At 36.0% G+C, this 19,917-nt stretch overlaps 1 protein-coding gene across 2 annotated transcripts in view; it reads right to left on the bottom strand.

Annotated features, from left to right (window-relative positions):
• Nucleotides 1–19,917, bottom strand: part of uggt1 (UDP-glucose glycoprotein glucosyltransferase 1) — a 237,291-nt gene that overhangs the window by 85,320 nt on the left and 132,054 nt on the right. For both annotated transcript variants that reach the window (XM_039760741.1, XM_039760749.1), the window contains exons 16-20: nt 11,293–11,428; nt 10,970–11,101; nt 6,926–7,090; nt 6,467–6,587; nt 1,631–1,729 (exon numbers count right to left, since the gene is read on the bottom strand). In XM_039760741.1, coding sequence (XP_039616675.1) covers nt 1,631–1,729; nt 6,467–6,587; nt 6,926–7,090; nt 10,970–11,101; nt 11,293–11,428 — 653 coding nt within the window. The remainder of the gene's footprint in view (nt 1–1,630; nt 1,730–6,466; nt 6,588–6,925; nt 7,091–10,969; nt 11,102–11,292; nt 11,429–19,917) is intronic.

The raw sequence follows: 19,917 nt of genomic DNA, 5'->3' as shown, positions 1-19,917 counted from the left end.
AAAAAGAAATGTTCGTTTTGGGACTCATGAATGTATACCTGTTTTCCTCCATTGAATTATTAGTCATTAGGTTTTCCCAAATTACAAAAAATTGCTTTTGAAGGGATGTTTCAGGAATAAATTACGCTGCTACAAAGAGGAAAGATACAAGTGTGAAGGCCACAAATTAAGGACTCTGTAAAGCAAGAGTAAGCAGCTATATAAAATAAAGTCTCAACACAGGGAACAGAAGATTCACTTGCAAGCTAGACAAAATGGGTTCCATGGAGACTAGTTGAATCTACTAGTTCTCTGTGCTGTGCCATTTGAACCCTAGGCTGACTCTGCTTAACCTCTGCTATTATCCATGATGACAAAATCTGGAAATTTTTGCAACACAAGTTGAGGCCCAAACCCAGGTCACCTTAGTTTCTCTTGGGCAGACTTCACCATCAGAAACTGCAATAAGCATTACTGCTACCCGGACATGTCCACAGATCAAGTGTGCAAAGCTTGAACTTGCTACCATTTGACCTAAAAACCTTTGTTCTCTACTTCCCTGATGCACAAGTTGTTGAAATTAAAAAAAAGCACAGTTTGTCTTCAAAAAGCACAAGAATGTGGCTTTTAGGTTGATAGTTCTGCATGCTAGGATACACTACATTCTCTGTTGCCAATAGAAAGTTTTGATGGCATTCCCAAAAATATAATGTATTTTTTGAAGAATTTTCAAATCTAATACCTATAACAATAATAATAAGATAATAATGCAGTGAATAAGTGCAACCCCAAAGCAATAGAGTTTATTAACAGTATCCCTTTGACCTCAGTCAGCATTCCACCCAGCAAACACATGTGGAAGGACACATGCCAGACCTAGTTACAGTTAGGTCTGTTAAGTATTTAGACAGTGACACAATTTTCATAATTTTGGCTTTATACGTCACCTCAATGGATTTGAAAATTAAGCAATCATTATGTGATTGAAGTGTAGACTTTCAGCTGTAATTTAAGGGGTTTACCAAAAATACTGAATGAGCCATTTGGCAATAACAGCCATTTTTCTGCATAGCCCCCTCCTTTACATTTCCAGGTGCTCAAAATTATTTGGGTATTGGGCTGACAAGCTGTTCCATAGCCAGGTTGGAGCAGTTCCCTCATTATTTTATTAATTATTAAGCAGGTAAAAGGTCTGGAATTGATTCCAGGTGTGGAATTTGCACCTATACGTTAATTTAAGAAAATAATAAAATCAATTAAAGACAATATTCATATGAAGAGAAAACACACAGTACTCTATGACTAAACATGCTCTATTCTTATAAAAAGCAATGCTATTTAACTTAAATTGCTAAGTTGTTGCACCTACAAAGATGACCAAGAGATTTCTGCTTAGTACTAGGTTATTTGTAAGTAAGTATTACTGCATTGTAAGCAATGGTAAATTAAGCGACTTCCTTGGGATCAAACTGTGACGTAGTGAGGAGAATCAAACTGGTAACCTTACGGTTTACAGTTCAACACCTAAAAACTAAAACATCTAATACTCTCTTCCTATAATGCATTTAACAATTAATATTAAAACATCAACTTAAAACAGCTGAAAGTAAGAAAAAATGTTTAAAGTAAGAATAATATAACAATATGTTACCTTTTTTGGTCAAATAATTCATGCTGTTGGCTACAGCAGCATTCTTCTCTTTCAAATTAAGGAAAACGAATCTACTAAAATCATCAATAAAATGATTGTCTAGAGGGAAAAAAAAAACAAACTTTAATTTACATTTAAGAAACACATACACATACAAAACAACATTTATTATACACACTTTTGTAAAACTTTTTGTTTGGTTTATATTTACCACATAGCCCCTGAAGGTTTCAGCATTATCTGAGTAAAGTGAAAAACTGAAGAGTACAATACACGAAACACAAATTGAGCATCTTAGCACCAGCATTTAAAAATCCTCAAAGCATTTCAAAGCACATTCGTATTAAACTTTAAAATGCTGTCCATAGAGTAAAATGTTTTAGAATTTAGTCTGTGCCACCAAATAAAACAGTATAAATATTGGTTTCTGGCAAATATTGAGATCCAAAAAGATTACAGGCATCATTATATACATCTACCAAATGCTGAAAGACCAATATACTGTATTCATTGTTTCTCTGCAGACACATGTATGTTGTCAATCAAATCTTCTTATCTATAGCAGATTTTTAACAACTCAAAAAATATATAACAAAATGTTACAAATTTTAAATGTAAATGGACTTTTAAACAGCTCAAAAGTAATTAGAAAGAGACTAGAGAACTAGATTAAGCAGGTTTGAAAATGTTGATGTTGTTTATTAAAAGACTAGCAAAATACCCGCACTTCGCAGCGGAGAAGTAGTGTGTTAAAGAAGTTATGAAAAAGAAAAGGAAACATTTTAAAAATAACATAATATCCCTGACCATCTCATCTTCGTTGTCAACCGTTGTAAAGATAACAGGTTTCATTCATCGAAGTGATCACTACCCAAATCGGTACTCGTGAATCTAAGATGTTTAACAGGCATTCTCGGTATTAAGTTGTGGATTTGCCTGCGAATATTTAGCGTCAGCGTGTCTATGAACGCAATTTAGTCTATGAACGTAATTTATACTTAAGCTTTACACCTTGCTTTCCTATTGATATGTCTACAAAGGCTTGTTCAGCTTCAGAGGGTTGTCCCTTTCTTACTGCATCAATAAACAGCTCGTCTTCCTCTTTATCTGAGGCATCACACACTGCATGCACGGATTTACCTTTCCCAGTCCTGCAAATTTTAGCGAAGTGGTGTAATTTACCACATTTTTTACACTGTCTTCCTTTAGCTGGACATTGAATTTTTCCACCGTGTGGTTTGTTTCAGCAGTAGGTGAACTTATGAATATGCTTGTATGCGTCAGTCGCTTCATATTCTATTGCTGCCGTCTCAATTGTGTAATGTGTTTTTTGTTCAGCAGTCTTTGGAGCTCTTGTTTGTTGTCTGCGTACTGTGTTCGAAGGTTCTCAGCTGTGCTTGTGCTATCTTGTGCGATCTTGCCATGTCTACGGCTTTATTTAATGTTAGCTAAGACCCGGCACTTAAAAGTTTCTCTCGCACTTTCGCGGAGTTTGTGCAAAACACTAGTCTATCCCTGACCATCTCATCTTCGTTTGCATAAGCACAGTCCTTCACCCGCGAATATTTAGCGACAGCGTGTCTATTGGATTGCTGCTGATGAACGGCCTTATATGGAAGTCACGTCTATTCTGTAGTTTGGTTCCAATTATTGAATAAAAATCTGACAATTGTTTCAGAGTAAACGAGACCTGAAAACTATAAAAATTCTTATCTTTAACATTACAATATTGAAACTACAGAAAAAGCAACTGTGGTCAGAGATATAGAAATAAATTGTAATTAATACAGTAATCCCTCGCTATATCGCGCTTTGACTTTCGCGGCTTTGCTCTATCGCGGATTTTATATGAAAGCATAACTAAATATATAACGCAGATTTTTCGCTGCTTCGCGTGTTCTGCGGACAATGTGTCTTTTTACTTCCTGTACATGCTTCCTCAGTTGGTTTGCCCAGTTGATTTCATACAAGGGATGCTATTGGCGGATGACTGAGAAGCTAACCAATCAGAGCACGCAGTTAAGTTCCTGCCTGCTGAATGCGGTGTTAACCAGGAAGTCTCATCTCGCTCATTCAGCATCGTGTTTCTCTGTGTAAAGAGTTGTGCTCTTTTGTGTTTATCTTTGTGCATAGTCAAGCCCTTCATTATGGCTCCAAAACGATCTGCTACTGCTTCAGGGCCGTGCCCAAGCGCAAACGGAAGATGTTAACGATTGCGAAAAGGTAAGCGCTTTGGATTTGTTGAAGGCTATGATTCTTTTATTTAAAAAGTAGGAAAGGAATATAAGATCTACGGCCGCAGTGTCCTTTTAACCAGGGTGCAAAACGAGTTGTAAGTGGATGCAATAAGGCAGTAGTCTGGATGGAATCTGCTTTAGGGATTTGGATTTAAGAAGAACAACGGCAGTGATATACAATCTCCTGAATTGGCTCCTTTAAGGGCTGTAACGCTCTCCTTTGTTGTGCAGTAAAATTAAACTCATTGTTATCGGACAAGTCATCGTGTCATTGTTGGTGAGTAACCATAATTAATTTTCTACTTACAGTACTTAGTACATGTACGTACGTTTAGAGTCACTGTACACACATTTACTGTATACTATTTTTGTTGCATTGTACGTATTTATTGCTGGTGGCCTGTCTATCGTGATATGTGATATCGGAGACACTCAATATCTTTAAAATAATATTTAGGTTTTACTGTATATAACCAGTGTGTTTATATACATAATTTCAATGAATCTTACCTAATATCTAAGAGAATACAAAGGGATTATGCTGTATAACTCTGCGGGGAATATTTATAAACAGTGTGGGAGAGTTTATAAGGGCTTAAAATATATAAAAATAACCATAGAAACATATGGTTTCTACTTCGCGGATTTTCACCTATCGCGGGGGGGTCTGGAACGCAACCCCCGCGATCGAGGAGGGATTACTGTATATTGTGTGATCTATAAGCCTGGATTTTTTATATACAAGATTATATTACAGAAGTATATTGTAGTATATATAAAAAATTCTGACGTGAGCGTCAGTAGGTTTTGCGCTCTAGTAACTAAGTTACATGAATATTCTATAACATTTCAGTAATTATTTACAGCTTTGATGCTGATCTTTCTGATCATAAAACAGGTCATTACGATAGCAACTGGTGAGAAGAATTCATAATTAACTGCAGAATTACAGTATTTGAGGGTTCCTCTAGACTGACTCTTTCTCTTGCAAGATTTGGCTCAAAAACTAATCAGCATATCGTCATCTAATAACAGGTTTAAGTTTCGAATTTGGTATTTTTCTGTCAAGCTGTTTAAGCTCCAGACTGTCATCAAGGAACTGACACACAGACACACCCACCATCAAGATATTAATGTTTTCAGTATCAGGGCAGCCTAAAAGCCCCAAGATCCATAGAAAAACGAAAATCTAAATTTTTGACAAATCTAAATCTTTCACTTCAACCCAATAGAAGATAGGTTATGGCTGGAGGTTCACAAACCAATAAAGACCTGATAGGTCACACACAGGAAGTCAATTTTTCTGGAAACTAAAGTGTGACCAAAGGTTAAAATAATCAGATGTTACTGATTATGTGTCAATTACCGATAGAATCTTTATATGAAGTATATACTAGAAGTGGTTTTTGAGAAAAACTAACGGTTATTAAGGGCCCTATGTGACATGTTTTGAACATTGATGAGGTGGGCCACGTTTAAAAGGTCCAAGGGCCAGATCCAGCCTGAAGTTTGACATTCCTGGTTCTAAGGGTATGAAATGGCATATAGCCACATATAGTCACTTTTAATGCATTTCCTTTGGGCGGATGGAAGACGTCACCTGCTGTCCATGACTAGAAAAATGCCTCAGACAGAGCTAAGCCATAATAAACCGGACTAAAATGCCACAAAACCAATTATTAAAATTTTACAGTGTATGCTTAACCATTGTTGCTAAGAATATAACAACAACAGAACAAGTGAAGAAAAAGTAACTAGTTACTTTCCCTGTTTCATCCCGGTTTCCATTTACTCATGCCCATAAAATGATGAGGTGGTTCCGAGTTGTGATTCACAGGAATTTTAAAGTCTACTTTGAATTATCGTTAATTATCATCATTGCACTACTGAATCACACTTGCACTGTTGTTCCAAATCCCATCCTGTAGCAATATCTATGTTTCCAAAATCGTTCCCTTGCTGTAAATGATTCCTTGTCTTCATGATTGAAATAAGCAGAGAAATGACAGTTTTCAGATTTGTCTATGTTCTTTTTTGTCGAACCTAGACAAAGACTGTGAGTAATTGTTAAAATTTGTGGTTATTATTGTGTAGTTGTCTACAAAACTGAGACTGAAATTCACATTTGGGCCAAATATTAAAACAATTCCAATAACCACACTTGGAAACAATTTTCCGAGATAAAAAGTATATGCTAGAGGAAACTACACACCTAGAGCTGAAAGGTTGCCATAGAAGAAGAGGAGCAGTGAGGTGAAAAAAAACTCACAAAAATGTTATTTTTTTTCTTTCCTTTTCTAAAAAGAACATGGATATCCAGTTCTACAGTGCAAAACACTGAGTAATACTGGTACCATTTCAGCTTGAAAATGGATTGATTCAGTAAGTTCCAAGGCTTTTATTTCACATTTGGACTTGTGACCTTTATTTTCTATTCATTTAATTTTTCCGCAAAACCAGAACACTGCAGTGGCATTCAACGGATTAAACATATTATAATAACCTAACAGGTACAATTACGTCAAATCAATTACAATGAAAGCAAAGGAAAAATAAAAATAAGGCTACACTTTTACATTGATAACTGGGTTGTACTTACTGCTGTGTGACAAATCAAGGTACTGTCTAGTAGTGGCAAGAATTCTTGAGTTAATTCTTGGAACAACATTAGGCTGGTTCATTATAAAGTCAACAACATCTTGGTCACTTGTCAGTTCACCCTGAAACACAATAAAAAGTTAAACAAAAATCCTGTATTAACATCTTTGCCAACTATTTGTTAATTTATGCAACCAATAATAATGCATTTTATTCTGCTGGTAGAAAGCATAATTCACAGCTATGCATTACACAATCAATATTGTCAAATATTTTTAAATTGCTTTATATGCAATTTTGAATATAAATATAAAATTCAAGAACTTAATACTTTAACAATTCTTTGATGCTAGTCTCTGTTACTGCAAACCAAAACAATGAATTATTATTAGGTTAGGTGCTGTATTTAAAGACTTAAAATATTTAATATGTACAGTCTTAAAAATAAAACCAAATTCACCAGGTAGACTGCTCTCTGGTAGAAACTAGTGGTCTCTAGAATTTTCTGCATAGTTACAGTTTCCAGCTCATCGGCATCCATTTGCTCTTTCTGAAAGGGCATTCCATTGTACATTGCAACTGGAAGAGGGCCAACTCCAGTTTGTTCATAGTAACCTCGACCCTCCTAGAAAAACAAAAATATGATTCAAGTGCTCATCAAAGGAGTGGCTCATTTCTAAACATAACCTATCTTTTATTAAAATGCAAAGTTAATAAGTCATAGTTAATATAAAAAGACAATCCTACTATACAATTAAAGATTAGTGTTTTATTAAGGTATGTGACAAGCTGTTTCTTTATATATTCATTCTGCAAAAATAAACATTTTAAAAAAATGTTAACTCCTACTTTTTACAAAAGCACTTATACAGGCCGGGCATCCCTAATACAGAATTCCAAAATACATATTGTTTCAAAATCCAAAACAGAAACCACCATTGTTTAAATACAATGATAATGTAAGGGTCGGTGTAAGATTGAAGGAACTAGCAGCTATGGCTGTGTTCACATGCTGTTAGAGAGACAAAACATCTGAGTTTCCGACTCAGAAATTCCACATGAGTGCACTATGAACTTGACACTACAATTTGGAAAGAAAACAGTTACCCATATAGTTTGAGTCATGATGTAATGTTGATATTTCACCTTAATTTTATAAAACAAAACATATAACCTGGTCACCCAGAAATGCCATTTTTGGCCTAACTGCATTAGAAGAGAAGTGAAAAACATTTGCTACATTTGTTTTGTTCTTTATTTTAATGGAAAATGCCATTAACCTTTTTTTTTTTGGCAGACTAAGTCTGACTGGAAATTCACATGAATGCACTGAAGTGGGAAGGTAAAATATTACAACTCGGAGCTTCAAATCAACTGAAAAGCACTTGAGCACAAAACATTTTTGTGAAAATATGAATTGTAAAATATGCATTCTAAGTAAAGAATGTGTCACACCCCATCAAAAAGAAGGGAAAAAGACTGCCATTAAGTGACCTGATAATTGAGAACACACAAGATGCAGAGTTCAGTACTCAAAACACCCAAAATATGCCTAACACCACCAGTAGAAGCACAGACGAGGCTGTACAGCATCCACCTTCTGATTGTATTGATAAAAAATAACTTAAGGATGTTAACCTTACTATGAAATTGTGGTTATATTCTGGCAAGACATGGTTGCATTTCCAGTGTTTTAACACATTGTATATCCAAAAAACACAATGCTTATGTCAATTTTATTTGTTGTTATTATGCCATATAGTGATGAAAGAGTCAAAATTACAGAATGACATTATAGCAGACAGAAGCCCTTCTCAAATGCATGAAGCTAAGTTGCTACTGTGACCTAATTGTGTGAGTGTGTCTGTCCGTTTCCTCTGTCGCTTCACTCATTAATTACAAATTAATCAGTAAGCTTTAGTTACCTTGTGTTACTGAAATCCTGAATGGTTAACTTTAAGCTTTTAATTTTTTCACACTGTTTCTTTTGGTTCTCTCTCCTTGAAACTATAGGAAATTAAAGTGTATGGACTGGCGAAATTGATGGTGGATATTTTGGGATGAAAACTATGCAAATATTCAAAAATCTGTAATGCTTTTGGCCTTAAGCATTTCGGAATATTGATGCTCATCCTATGTTTCTAAATTTACTCATGCTTTATGTAGAAAAATGTGATAACATCCAACAACAAATAAAACCTAAACTGACTTCATCAAAGGGACAGATATAATTGTATGTAATATGTAAAAACAAAAATGAATATCTAAAAACTGAAAATAAACATCTTGCGAAACTGATTAGCAAGTGTTTTTTGTTGTAAAGTAAAAATCTTAAAATTTTTACCAACCTGACATTTTTGCATTCGACCTATCCTTCCCCATTGGCTGGTATTTCAATGCATGTAAAGAACTTTGGAATTTTAATATAAAGCTTACTAGCACCTAGAGAAATCTACCTGCATCTGATATGAATACTACTAAATCAAACCAAAGTGAAATTACACAAGGTTTTCAATGACACATATATGCTGGTTTAAGAAGCAGCTTTATCTGGTTAACTCACTTAAAAATGTTCAACAAATTAATTTTTTAACAAAATTAATGTGCTTTTTCTTCCAAGATACTAATTCTGATATTTATTATTTTGCTGACAGAACAGAGTGTGCCTTTAAAAAGAAGGAAACCATATCACTAAGACCTTCTTTTCAAATAAACCTAAAAACACTATTGGTACCTATGCTGACTCTATAAACATAATCAAGGTTAGGAATGGGACAGAAACAGTAAATAGCTACAACAGTGCTTTAACTTTTTACGTGGTATCCCCAAAGGACTTTCAAAATTCTTCTGCATACCCCAATGTGATAGGCATGTGTATTTACATACATTGCTAAATTTTAGAAAGGGAACAGAGAAAAAAACTCAAATTTACATTTGCAGTTAGAGCCTGGTGAGTTTTACAGATTTATTTGATGTTTGGTTGAACGTGGGACAAGTTGCATTTCCTCAGTTATTTTTACATTTCCTTATTTTAATATTTTCTGTTAAGAGATAGAAAGACTTCATGTAAACAGTGCCCATTTCACTTTCTCTTTATGTTCCCATTTTTGTGAAGATTTTTCAAGTATCAAATTTGTTTGGAAAAGAGATGGATCAATTGATCTTTATTTATTCTCAAGGGGAAATTTGTTTTTTTACAGAAGCTCTTTAAATAAATATATAAACATACAAACACTTTGGTTTGAACACACACTAGGATGACTATAAAGCAAGAAAATTCAAAAGAAATTGCCAGATCAGAACAAGTGAGCTAAAAAGTGTACAGACTGAATAAAATGATATGCACTGAAAGCCATGCCTGCTATCAAAAATATGAAAAGTTTCCAAAGAAGAAAACTATCGCAATTAGATTGCTGGCATATAACATTAGAAAGCAAGCTATTGAACGGTATTACCGATTAAAGAGTAAAACATGTCTTGAAATTAAGAAGTTATCTGCAACTAAAAACTGCTCCTAGTGCATTAACTCAGGTTTACTGCAGCCAAACATAGATACATTTGAAAAGACTGTTTTCATTTCAAACATTTTACACCCACACTACAATTTTCAGATTGTCACTGAAATACCAAATTATTGCACATCTAGCCTATTAGGCACGGACACTGTGTCATTCAAGAGCAATATTTTTATTAAGAAAAAGGCAAATGAAAAAAGTACAAGAACAACAGCACTTGAAGAATAAATTAAACCAGACCTTGTAAATATAGACTAGGAGTTGTACAGTAGGAAATTGTAGCATGTGATAAAAAGAAATTACAATTGTATCAACAATAAACTGTGGTTTGTCTCCACGAAATAAAGAGTTCCTTTAATCTTAAAAGAACTGTTTTAATATTGGATAAGATGGGCCTTTTCTTAAGGACAAAGTTGTTAAAAGTCTTCCACCAAACCACCAAAGGGAGAGTCAACCAGTTTTATGAGATTTTAAATGAATGAAATGAAATTAATTTATGAGTTTCTACAGCATGTGTAATGCCTTCATGTATGCTGAAATATACACAGAAAAATATTAAAGTGTTTCAAGGCACAGTAGAGTTTGGCTGATGCACAGAAGACAGGAACACTTTGAGCAGCAGTATTCAAAAATATTCATTTCATAGTTGAAAACACCTTTTCAGTGGAAATAGAAGGCCAAGTGATTTTTAAATGAACAAAAAAAAAAAGATGCATTTTCATATTTATTCTTATTACTGCTGACTACTCCTTACTGTGACTGTGTGAAACCCATGCCCTAGGCATATTTTGTTTACATTTCTCATTTCAGTGAGTTAAAGAACTTTTTTTCTTACATGTTTTAAAAGGAAACTGCTTAAAAAGGAAAAAAAAAAACTAATTACACAGAAGAATGTGTTCAATGATACATGTTTACCATGCTCTAGATCACTAGAGTGTAGATGCATTTCAAAAGTAGAACTATTAATCCAAATGAAGTAATCTACCTACCTTTCTGTTCTTGTCATAAGGTGAATCAGCTCCCAAAACGCTGCTTATTTCTACATATGGATATTTCTTCTCCAGAACGCTAATTACATGCTCAACTTTAAGCTTCTCTCCAGGCTGAACTTTGTTGTACATCTGGAAAGCAATATAAGAATTTGACATTTTTATCTGCTATAGATCCCCCAGGGTTTTGCTACCGGTATTCTTAGTCTTTCTTCCGTGAATGTTTCTTACTATTTTGTTTTCTATGGCTTAAAAGACTTTTTTGTACTCTGAAACAAGGAATATATTCATAAATTATTTATATTGTAAAGAGTAATACATACCGATGTTATTACTTGAAAAGCTTGATGATTGTCCATTTCTTCAGAGATATAATTGAAAGCTCTGAGCAATGCAACACCAGCATCCTGCATCCCATCAATTTCGTCAGAGTCATCAACAACAAATACAAGACCAATTCTAAACAATTACCACAAAGAAGAAGTAGCATTAGGAGATGATGCTTTTTGTTGTTTGTTACACTGTTGGCAAATTAAGGAAATAATCTGAAACATTAAATGCTAAATATTTCAGAAAATTTTCAAATCTCTAAAGCCTGCTAGTGTTCTTAGGGTCAATAACCATTCCTCCTGAATTATGATGCATTAGTACATTCTGTCTAATAATAAATAATAAATGTATATAAATTTACCTTTTGTTCTGTATACAGTGCATCTGGAAAGTATTTACAGTACATCACTTTTTCCGCATTTTGTTATGTTACAGCCTTATTCCAAAATGGATTAACTTCATTTTTTTCCAGGTGTGTGCCTTTCCAAATCATGGAAAAATTCCAAAGTTCTTTACATGCATTGAAATACCAGCCAATGGGGAAGGATAGGGCGAATGCAAAAATGTCATGTTGGTAAAAATTTTAAGATTTTTACTTTACAAAAACACTTGCTAATCAGTTTCGCAAGATGTTTATTTTCAGTTTTTAGATATTCATTTTTGTTTTTACATATTACATAAATTATATCTGTCCCTTTGATGAAGTCAGTTTAGGTTTTATTTGCTGTTGGACGTTATCACATTTTTCTACATAAAGCATGAATAAATTCAGAAACATAGGATGAGCATCAATATTCAGAAATGCTTAAGGCCAAAAGCATTACAGATTTTTGAATATTTGCATAGCTTTCATCCTAAAATATCCACCATCAATTTCGCCAGTCCATACACTTTAATTTCCTATGGTTTCAAGGAGAGAGAACCAAAAGAAACTATGCCAAAGACTTGACAGTGTGAAAAAATAAAAAGCTTAAATAGCTGTTATCCATTCAGATCTCAGTAACACAAGGTAACTGAAGCTTACTGATTCATTTGTAATTAATGAGTGAAGCGACAGAGGAAACGGACAGACACACACACAATTAGGTCACAGTAGCAACTTAGCTTCATGCATTTGAGAAGGGCTTCTGTCTGCTATAATGTCATTCTGTAAATTTGACTCTTTCATCACTATATGGCATAATAACAACAAATACAATTGACATAAGCATTGTGTTTTTTGGATATACAATGTGTTAAAACACTGGAAATGCAACCATGCCTTGCCAGAATATAGCCACAATTTCATAGTAAGGTTAACATCCTTAAGTTATTTTTTATCAATACAATCAGAAGGTGGATGCTGTGCAGCCTCATCTGTGCTTTTACTGATGGTGTTAGGCATATTTTGGGTGTTTTGAGTACTGAACTCTGCATCTTGTGTGTTCTCAATTATCAGCTCACTTAATGGCAGTCTTTTTCCCTTCTTTTTGATGGGGTGTGACACATTCTTTACTTAGAATGCATATTTTACAATTCATATTTTCACAAAAATGTTTTGTGCTCAAGTGCTTTTCAGTTGATTTGAAGCTCCTAGTTGTAATATTTTACCTTCCCACTTCAGTGCAAATTTTGAGCTTCATGGCAAAGACTGTGAATACTAATGTACATGTGCTTTCTCAAGTTTTTTATTCATAATAAATTTGCAAAAGTCTCAAGTAAACTTTTTTCACGTTGTCATTATGGGGTGTTGTGTGTAGAATTCTGAGGAAAAAAATGAATTTAATCCATTTTGGAATAAGGCTGTAACATAACAAAATGTGGAAAAAGTGATGCGCTGTGAATACTTTCCGGATGCACTGTACCTATCTATTTATGAAGATATTTTATGAGGAATTAAACATTTTCAAAAGATAAACTACACTAAAATTAATATAAATATAAATACTAATTATCACATTAAATACAGCATCTCGTCAGCTGTAAAACAGTATGATAGAGGAAAGGTATAACACTAGACAAAAACTTCATTTTAGGAGTAACTAGAGGAAAAGGGAAAGCATTCAGTCACTAACACTTAATGATGACTTACTCTGGCCTGCAATTGTAATATGTGTTGACTTCAACCATGTGACTTTGGAACAAAAAATGACAAATTTCTGTCAGTTTGTGACCAGTTACACTTGAATACAACTGATCCAGCTTGTTATTTTCTCAAGTATTAAAGACGAGTGAAATCTACTTTCTCCTTTAGATAAATATGAAAACAACCTAATTCATCTTATTCCCAGCTAGAAACCGCTTATTAGACAGCAACCTGTTACCACCAGAAAAGTGAGAAAGTGAAGCCTGGAGGCTAAAATGGCTCTGAATGATTTTCTCCAAATGACAGACTGGGAAATGATGTGCAAATCAAATGGGGACAATTTTGAAGGACTCTGTCACTTCATCACAGTCTATATTTACTTCTGTGTCAACAAAGACTCTGTGCCACAAAGACAGTGTGTATTGTCTTCCAAACAATACGCCCTAGGTTACTACACAGCTAAAAGATCTCCAGAATGAGAAAAAGAGAAAATTCAAATCTGATAACAAAGAGACTCTGAAGGATATACAGAATGTGCTAAAAACAAAAGCTGAGTGAAGGAAAGGAAGCTTACAAAGCTAAAATACAAAAGAAACTCACTCAGAATAACATGAACGATGTCTGGAATGGACTGCATATAATTACTGGAAACAAGCAATCCAGGGCTCAGGTGCTAGCACATTACAAAGTTGTCTAAATCATGCTTCTTCCATCTTAAAATGTTGGGAAATTAAGTCATTTTCTAAATATGCAGGATTCTGAAAAATTATTTCATGCATTTATTTCTAGTAGGACTGACCACTGCAACTCGGTGTTTGCTAGATGCTCAAACTGTTCTTTATACAGCTTTCAGTTAATCCAAAATAGTGCTGCAAGAATTATTACAAGAACAAGAAAATATGAACACATAACTCCAGTTCTTAAATACTTACACTAGCTCCCAGTTAAGTTTAGAGCAGATTTCAAAACCCTCCTTTCAACATATAAAGCCTTAAATGGCCAAGGTTCCGCTTACTATCTGAACTTATAATGACTTACAAAACAGAACATACATTAAGATCTCAAGATGCCAGTCTGCTTATGATTCCAAGGATTAATAAAATAACAGTGGGATGTTGAGCTTTTTGTTACAGGGTCCCTAAACTGTGGAATGGTCTGCCTGCTACTATAAGAGATGCCTCTTCGGTCTCAGCTTTCATATCCCAGTTGAAGACTTGTAGCGCTGCCACATAAAGATAATGTTTTCTGCTGTCGATCAGTTTGTTTGGGGGGGGGTGGGGAATAGTCTTCTGACAGCGATTGACAGCGGTACCCCAGAGGTGGAACTTCCGGTTGGTTCGGGGATTCATTTGCATAAAGCGCGCTGTCTTTGAGGGAGGAGAGGAAGAAAGAAGAACATTGGATAACAGAAAAAAGGCAGATCAGCTTCTGCTCTGGCCATGGGAAAAGCCTAGAAGCTCCTATCAGTCCTGTCAGAAGGTGGATGGTCTTCTCTTTAGTACCTGGGAATCGATCGTTTCGCTATTACCTACGGACTTGGGTGAGCTATCAAAAACGGACGTACTGTACTATACTTTAATCATGGCGCAAGACTGACTGTATGTCTTTTATGACGAAGAGGAGATTGGTTATAGAGTCCGCTATTTTCAGGACTCCTCATCAGCTCGCAGGTTGTTGCGGGAGTATTACAGTGGACTATTCTGCGGATCTATTTATTATCTCTGGAACAGGATTTGGGGGAATGAAAACTGTTGATGTGTAGATACTTGTATATGTGTGTGGCGCTGCAAATTAAGGGCTTAGGTTCGGGCAGGGCGATCCATGTGTAAGGGATGGTTTTTCTATTTGTTGTTTACTTGATTCTGCAAGGGTAAATATGGACTATGGTGTGCAGTGACCTATAAATGCATTGATATTAAGGAATTGTTTAATTAGAATAAAGGCGATACAGGAAATTTATTAAGGTTTGATATTGGCCTATCCTTTTATCATCTGCCTTTAGCTAGGTCAGAATAGTGGTAGCATTAACCTCAGGCTAGTGCTTGAAACGAATTGTTACAGACTCACTACTTCAGTTTTGCATATCCTGATTAAAGCTGCTGATTAACCGTGCTGACTGCATCTCTGTTGTTAGTCATTAGCACTAAAACATAAGTAATATGATAGTTATAATTTGTTACTAACCCTCATCTATTCTGTTTCTCTTCTTGGTACACAAATGTGCCACTTGGTGCAACTGCCAAGTTGTTTTGCCCGCCTAAGGTAAATTCATCACTGATGGAGGATCATAGGAATTGTCAGGTAGATGGTTCCTTTCATTAGATTGACTGGTTCAGCGCTGTCTCAGCTGTGGAATGGCCAATAGGGGGAGGCAGCTTGATGGCCAAGGTCTCCAGGACTCTGAACAATTCCAAATCGTATTATATGATTTAATCTACTGTTGAATTCTGCTCTGTACTTGAATATTTCTATTGCATATTCTATTCTATTTCTATCATATTGTATTGAGGATTATTTGTGTTCTAGTCTGTGTATTGTTTTGTATTTAACCACTTTTTTTTGACATCCACTGCCCAACCTACCTGGAAAGGGTGAACTGCCTGCCTTTCTCAAGATTTCTTCCATTTTTTTCCTACAAGGGTTTTTCCTTGTTTTCTTAGAGAGACAAGGCTAGGGGGCTATCAAAAGGCAGGGCCTGTTAAAGCCCATTGCAGCACTTCTTGTGTGATTTTTGGGCCACTGCTAGAGAAAACATCCAGCACTGTTCCTTTTCCAAAGAAGGCAAGCGTCTCCTCAGTTAATAATGAAAGCCCAGTGGCACTTGTGTCTCATATCATGAAGACCTTTGAGAGACGTGTCCTGGAGTATATGAAATGCTAAGAAGTTTACTAATCTTGAGCAAAGATTTGAATGAGGATGCAATCTCGTACAGCACTGCGAGAAGTACGTCGTTTGATTTCTCAGGTGCCTTAAATACCATCCAGCCATCCCTGTTAAGGGGTAAACTCAGTGATATTCAGGTGGATGAGCCCATTGTGTCCTGGATAATGGACTATGTGTGGGGCAGGCCACTTTTTGTGAGACTCAAGGACTGTGTCTCTGTTACAGATATGAGCAGCACCAAAAGGAACAGTCCTGTCTCCTTTTGTAGAAAATGTTTTGTAGAATGCCTAGAGGGGGCTGGGCGGTCTCGAGGCCTAGAACCCCTGCAGATTTTATTTTTTTCTCCAGCCGTTTGGAGTTTTTTTTTGTTTTTTCTGCCCTCTCTGGCCATCGGACCTTACTTTTATTCTATGTTAATTAGTGCTCCCTAATATTAATTATTTATTTTGTCTTTTTTATCTTTCTTCATCATGTAAAGCACTTTGAGCTACATTGTTTGTATGAAAATGTGCTATAGAAACAAATGTTGTTGCTGTTGTTATCTCTGTACACCTCAGAATATAAATATAACACCAGATCATGCCACTTGCACAAATTCTTAGGTGATTCTGCCCTTACAGTGTATATTGATAAAGGGGATGAGACAGTATTGGAGTCAAGTGGAAAAAAGTTTGTTTCTTGGTACAAACAGAATTTTCTGCATCTTAACATCAGCAAAACCAAGGAACTGGTTATTGATGTTCGCCACACCAAAGAGTCTCTATTTCCAGTCACTATTCAAGGAGTGGGTGTAGAGGTGGTGCACTCTTACAAGTACTTGGGGTGGTGGGGTCAACACTAATGAAACTGGGCTCGGAACATAGCAGAATTATTTAAGAAAGTGTAGATCAAGTCGGAAGTGACATCCTTCTCATCTTCTTTAAGTGGCCAGTATGATTTTTCTATTGTTTGATGCCCTGGGCTAATTAAATCACTTCAAGAGGTGCCCACTGCATCAACAAGCTAATAAAAAGAGTAAGTTCATTTATAGGATGGACTGGATACCCTGGAGCATCCCAGGGAAGAAAATGTCCTGAATAAACTCTCTCCCCTGGTCCTTCCACCCACTGTTGAGGCATCCCTGCAAGTAAGGGCCCCAGTGGTCCACCACAGTGTACTGTTTAAATTGGTGTAGAACAGTGCCAGTGTTGTTACTATTTTTAAAATATATAAATGATTTAGAAAGAAATATAAATAACAAGCTGTTTAAATTTGCAGATGATACCAAGCTAGGAGGACTGGCAGACAATCTAGAATAGAAGCTTGGGCAGATTTGTGGCAGATGAAATGTAATGTGAGTAAATGTAAAGTATTACACGTACAATTAAAAATGTGAGATTTGAATACACAATTGTAGGTCTTAAATTTGAAAGGACACCTTATGAGAAGGATTGTGTAAAAGTTTTGTGTACAAGGAGTTTTTTTGAAGCTTTATAACACACTGGTTAGACCTCATCTGGAGTGTTGTGTGCAGTTTTGGTCTCCAGGGTACAAAAAAGACATAGAATCACTAGAAAAAGTCCAAACAAGAGCGAGTAGGCAGATACCTGGAGTATAGGAGATGATTTATGAGGAAAGATTAAACAGGTGAGCCTTTTCAGCTTAAGGAACATAATGAGGAAGAATGGACACGATTAAAGTGTTCAAAATTTTGAAAGGAATTAGTACAGTGGAAAGAGACTGTTACTTTAAAAAGAGTTTAACAAGAACTTGGGGACACAGTTTGAAACATGTCAAGGGCAAATTTCTCACTAACATTAGGCCGTTTTTCTTCACACATAGAACCATAGACACATGGAATAAGTTACCAAGTAGTCTGGTAAACAGCAGGATGAGACCTTCAAACCTCAACTTGATGTTATTTTGGAGGAATTAAGTGGACAGGACTAATTGGCTTGTTCTCGCCCAAATCTTTATAATGTTCAAATCTATACTAATAAAACGCAAAGCCCTCACTGACTGACTGACTGACTGACTCATCACTAATTCTCCAGCTTCCCGTGTAGATAGAACTCTGAAATTTGGCAGGCTTATTCCTTACAGCTTACTTACAAAAGTAAGGTTTCATTTCGAAATTCTACACGTAACGGTCATAACGGTCGATAACGGTTGACAACATCCGCCATGTTGGACTTTCTTATTTACGGCCCCATCTTCACGAAATTTGGTAGGCAGCTTCCCTGCGCTAACCGAAACCGATGTATGTACTTATTTCGATGGTATGACGCCACTTTCGGCCGCCATATTGAACTTTCCAATGTCACTAATTCTCCAACTTCCCGTGTAGGTAGAAGGCTAACCACATCTTCACGAAATTTGGTAGGCGGCTTCAATGCGCTAACCAAAACCGACATACGTACTTAGTTCGGAGTATGACGCCACTGTCAGCCGCCATATTGAACTTTCCAACATCACTAATTCTCCAACTTCCCATGTAGGTAGAAGGCTGAAATTTGGCAGGCTCATTCCTTACAGCTTACTTACAAAAGTTAAGCAGGTTTCATTTTGAAATTCTATGCGCAACGGTCATTAACGGTTGACAACGTTCGCCATGTTGAACTTTTTTATTTATGGCCCCATCTTCACGAAATTTGGTAGATGGCTTCCCTGTGCTAACCAAAACCGATGTACATACTTATTTCAGTGGTATGATGCCACTGTCGACCGCCATATTGAACTTTTTAATGGTCTTTGTTAATTATGGGCCCATCTTCAAGAAATTTGGTATGCGGGTTCCCAACGCTAACTTAATCCTACTTACTTACATATACAGTGGTGTGAAAAACTATTTGCCCCCTTCCTGATTTCTTATTCTTTTACATGTTTGTCACACAAAATGTTTCTGATCATCAAACACATTTAACCATTAGTCAAATATAACACAAGTAAACACAAAATGCAGTTTTTAAATGATGGTTTTATTATTTAGGGAGAAAAAATCCAAACCTACATGGCCCTGTGTGAAAAGTAATTGCCCCTTGTTAAAAATAACCTAACTGTGGTGTATCACACCTGAGTTCAATTTCCGTAGCCACCCCCAGGCCTGATTACTGCCACACCTGTTTCAATCAAGAAATCACTTAAATAGGAGCTGCCTGACACAAAGAAGTAGACCAAAAGCACCTCAAAAGCTAGACATCATGCCAAGATCCAAAGAAATTCAGGAACAAATGAGAACAGAAGTAATTGAGATCTATCAGTCTGGTAAAGGTTATAAAGCCATTTCTAAAGCTTTGGGACTCCAGCGAACCACAGTGAGAGCCATTATCCACAAATGGCAAAAACATGGAACAGTGGTGAACCTTCCCAGGAGTGGCTGGCCAACCAAAATTACCCCAAGAGCGTAGAGACGACTCATCCGAGAGGTCACAAAGACCCCAGGACAACGTCTAAAGAACTGCAGGCCTCACTTGCCTCAATTAAGGTCAGTGTTCACGACTCCACCATAAGAAAGAGACTGGGGAAAAACGGCCTGCATGGCAGATTTCCAAGACGCAAACCACTGTTAAGCAAAAAGAACATCAGGGCTCGTCTCAATTTTGCTAAGAAACATCTCAATGATTGCCAAGACTTTTGGGAAAATACCTTGTGGACTGATGAGACAAAAGTTGAACTTTTTGGAAGGCAAATG

This window comes from Polypterus senegalus, chromosome 1 (genome assembly GCF_016835505.1).
Source record: "Polypterus senegalus isolate Bchr_013 chromosome 1, ASM1683550v1, whole genome shotgun sequence".
Lineage (NCBI taxonomy): Eukaryota > Metazoa > Chordata > Cladistia > Polypteriformes > Polypteridae > Polypterus > Polypterus senegalus.
This window is presented reverse-complemented; position numbering and strand designations above follow the sequence as displayed.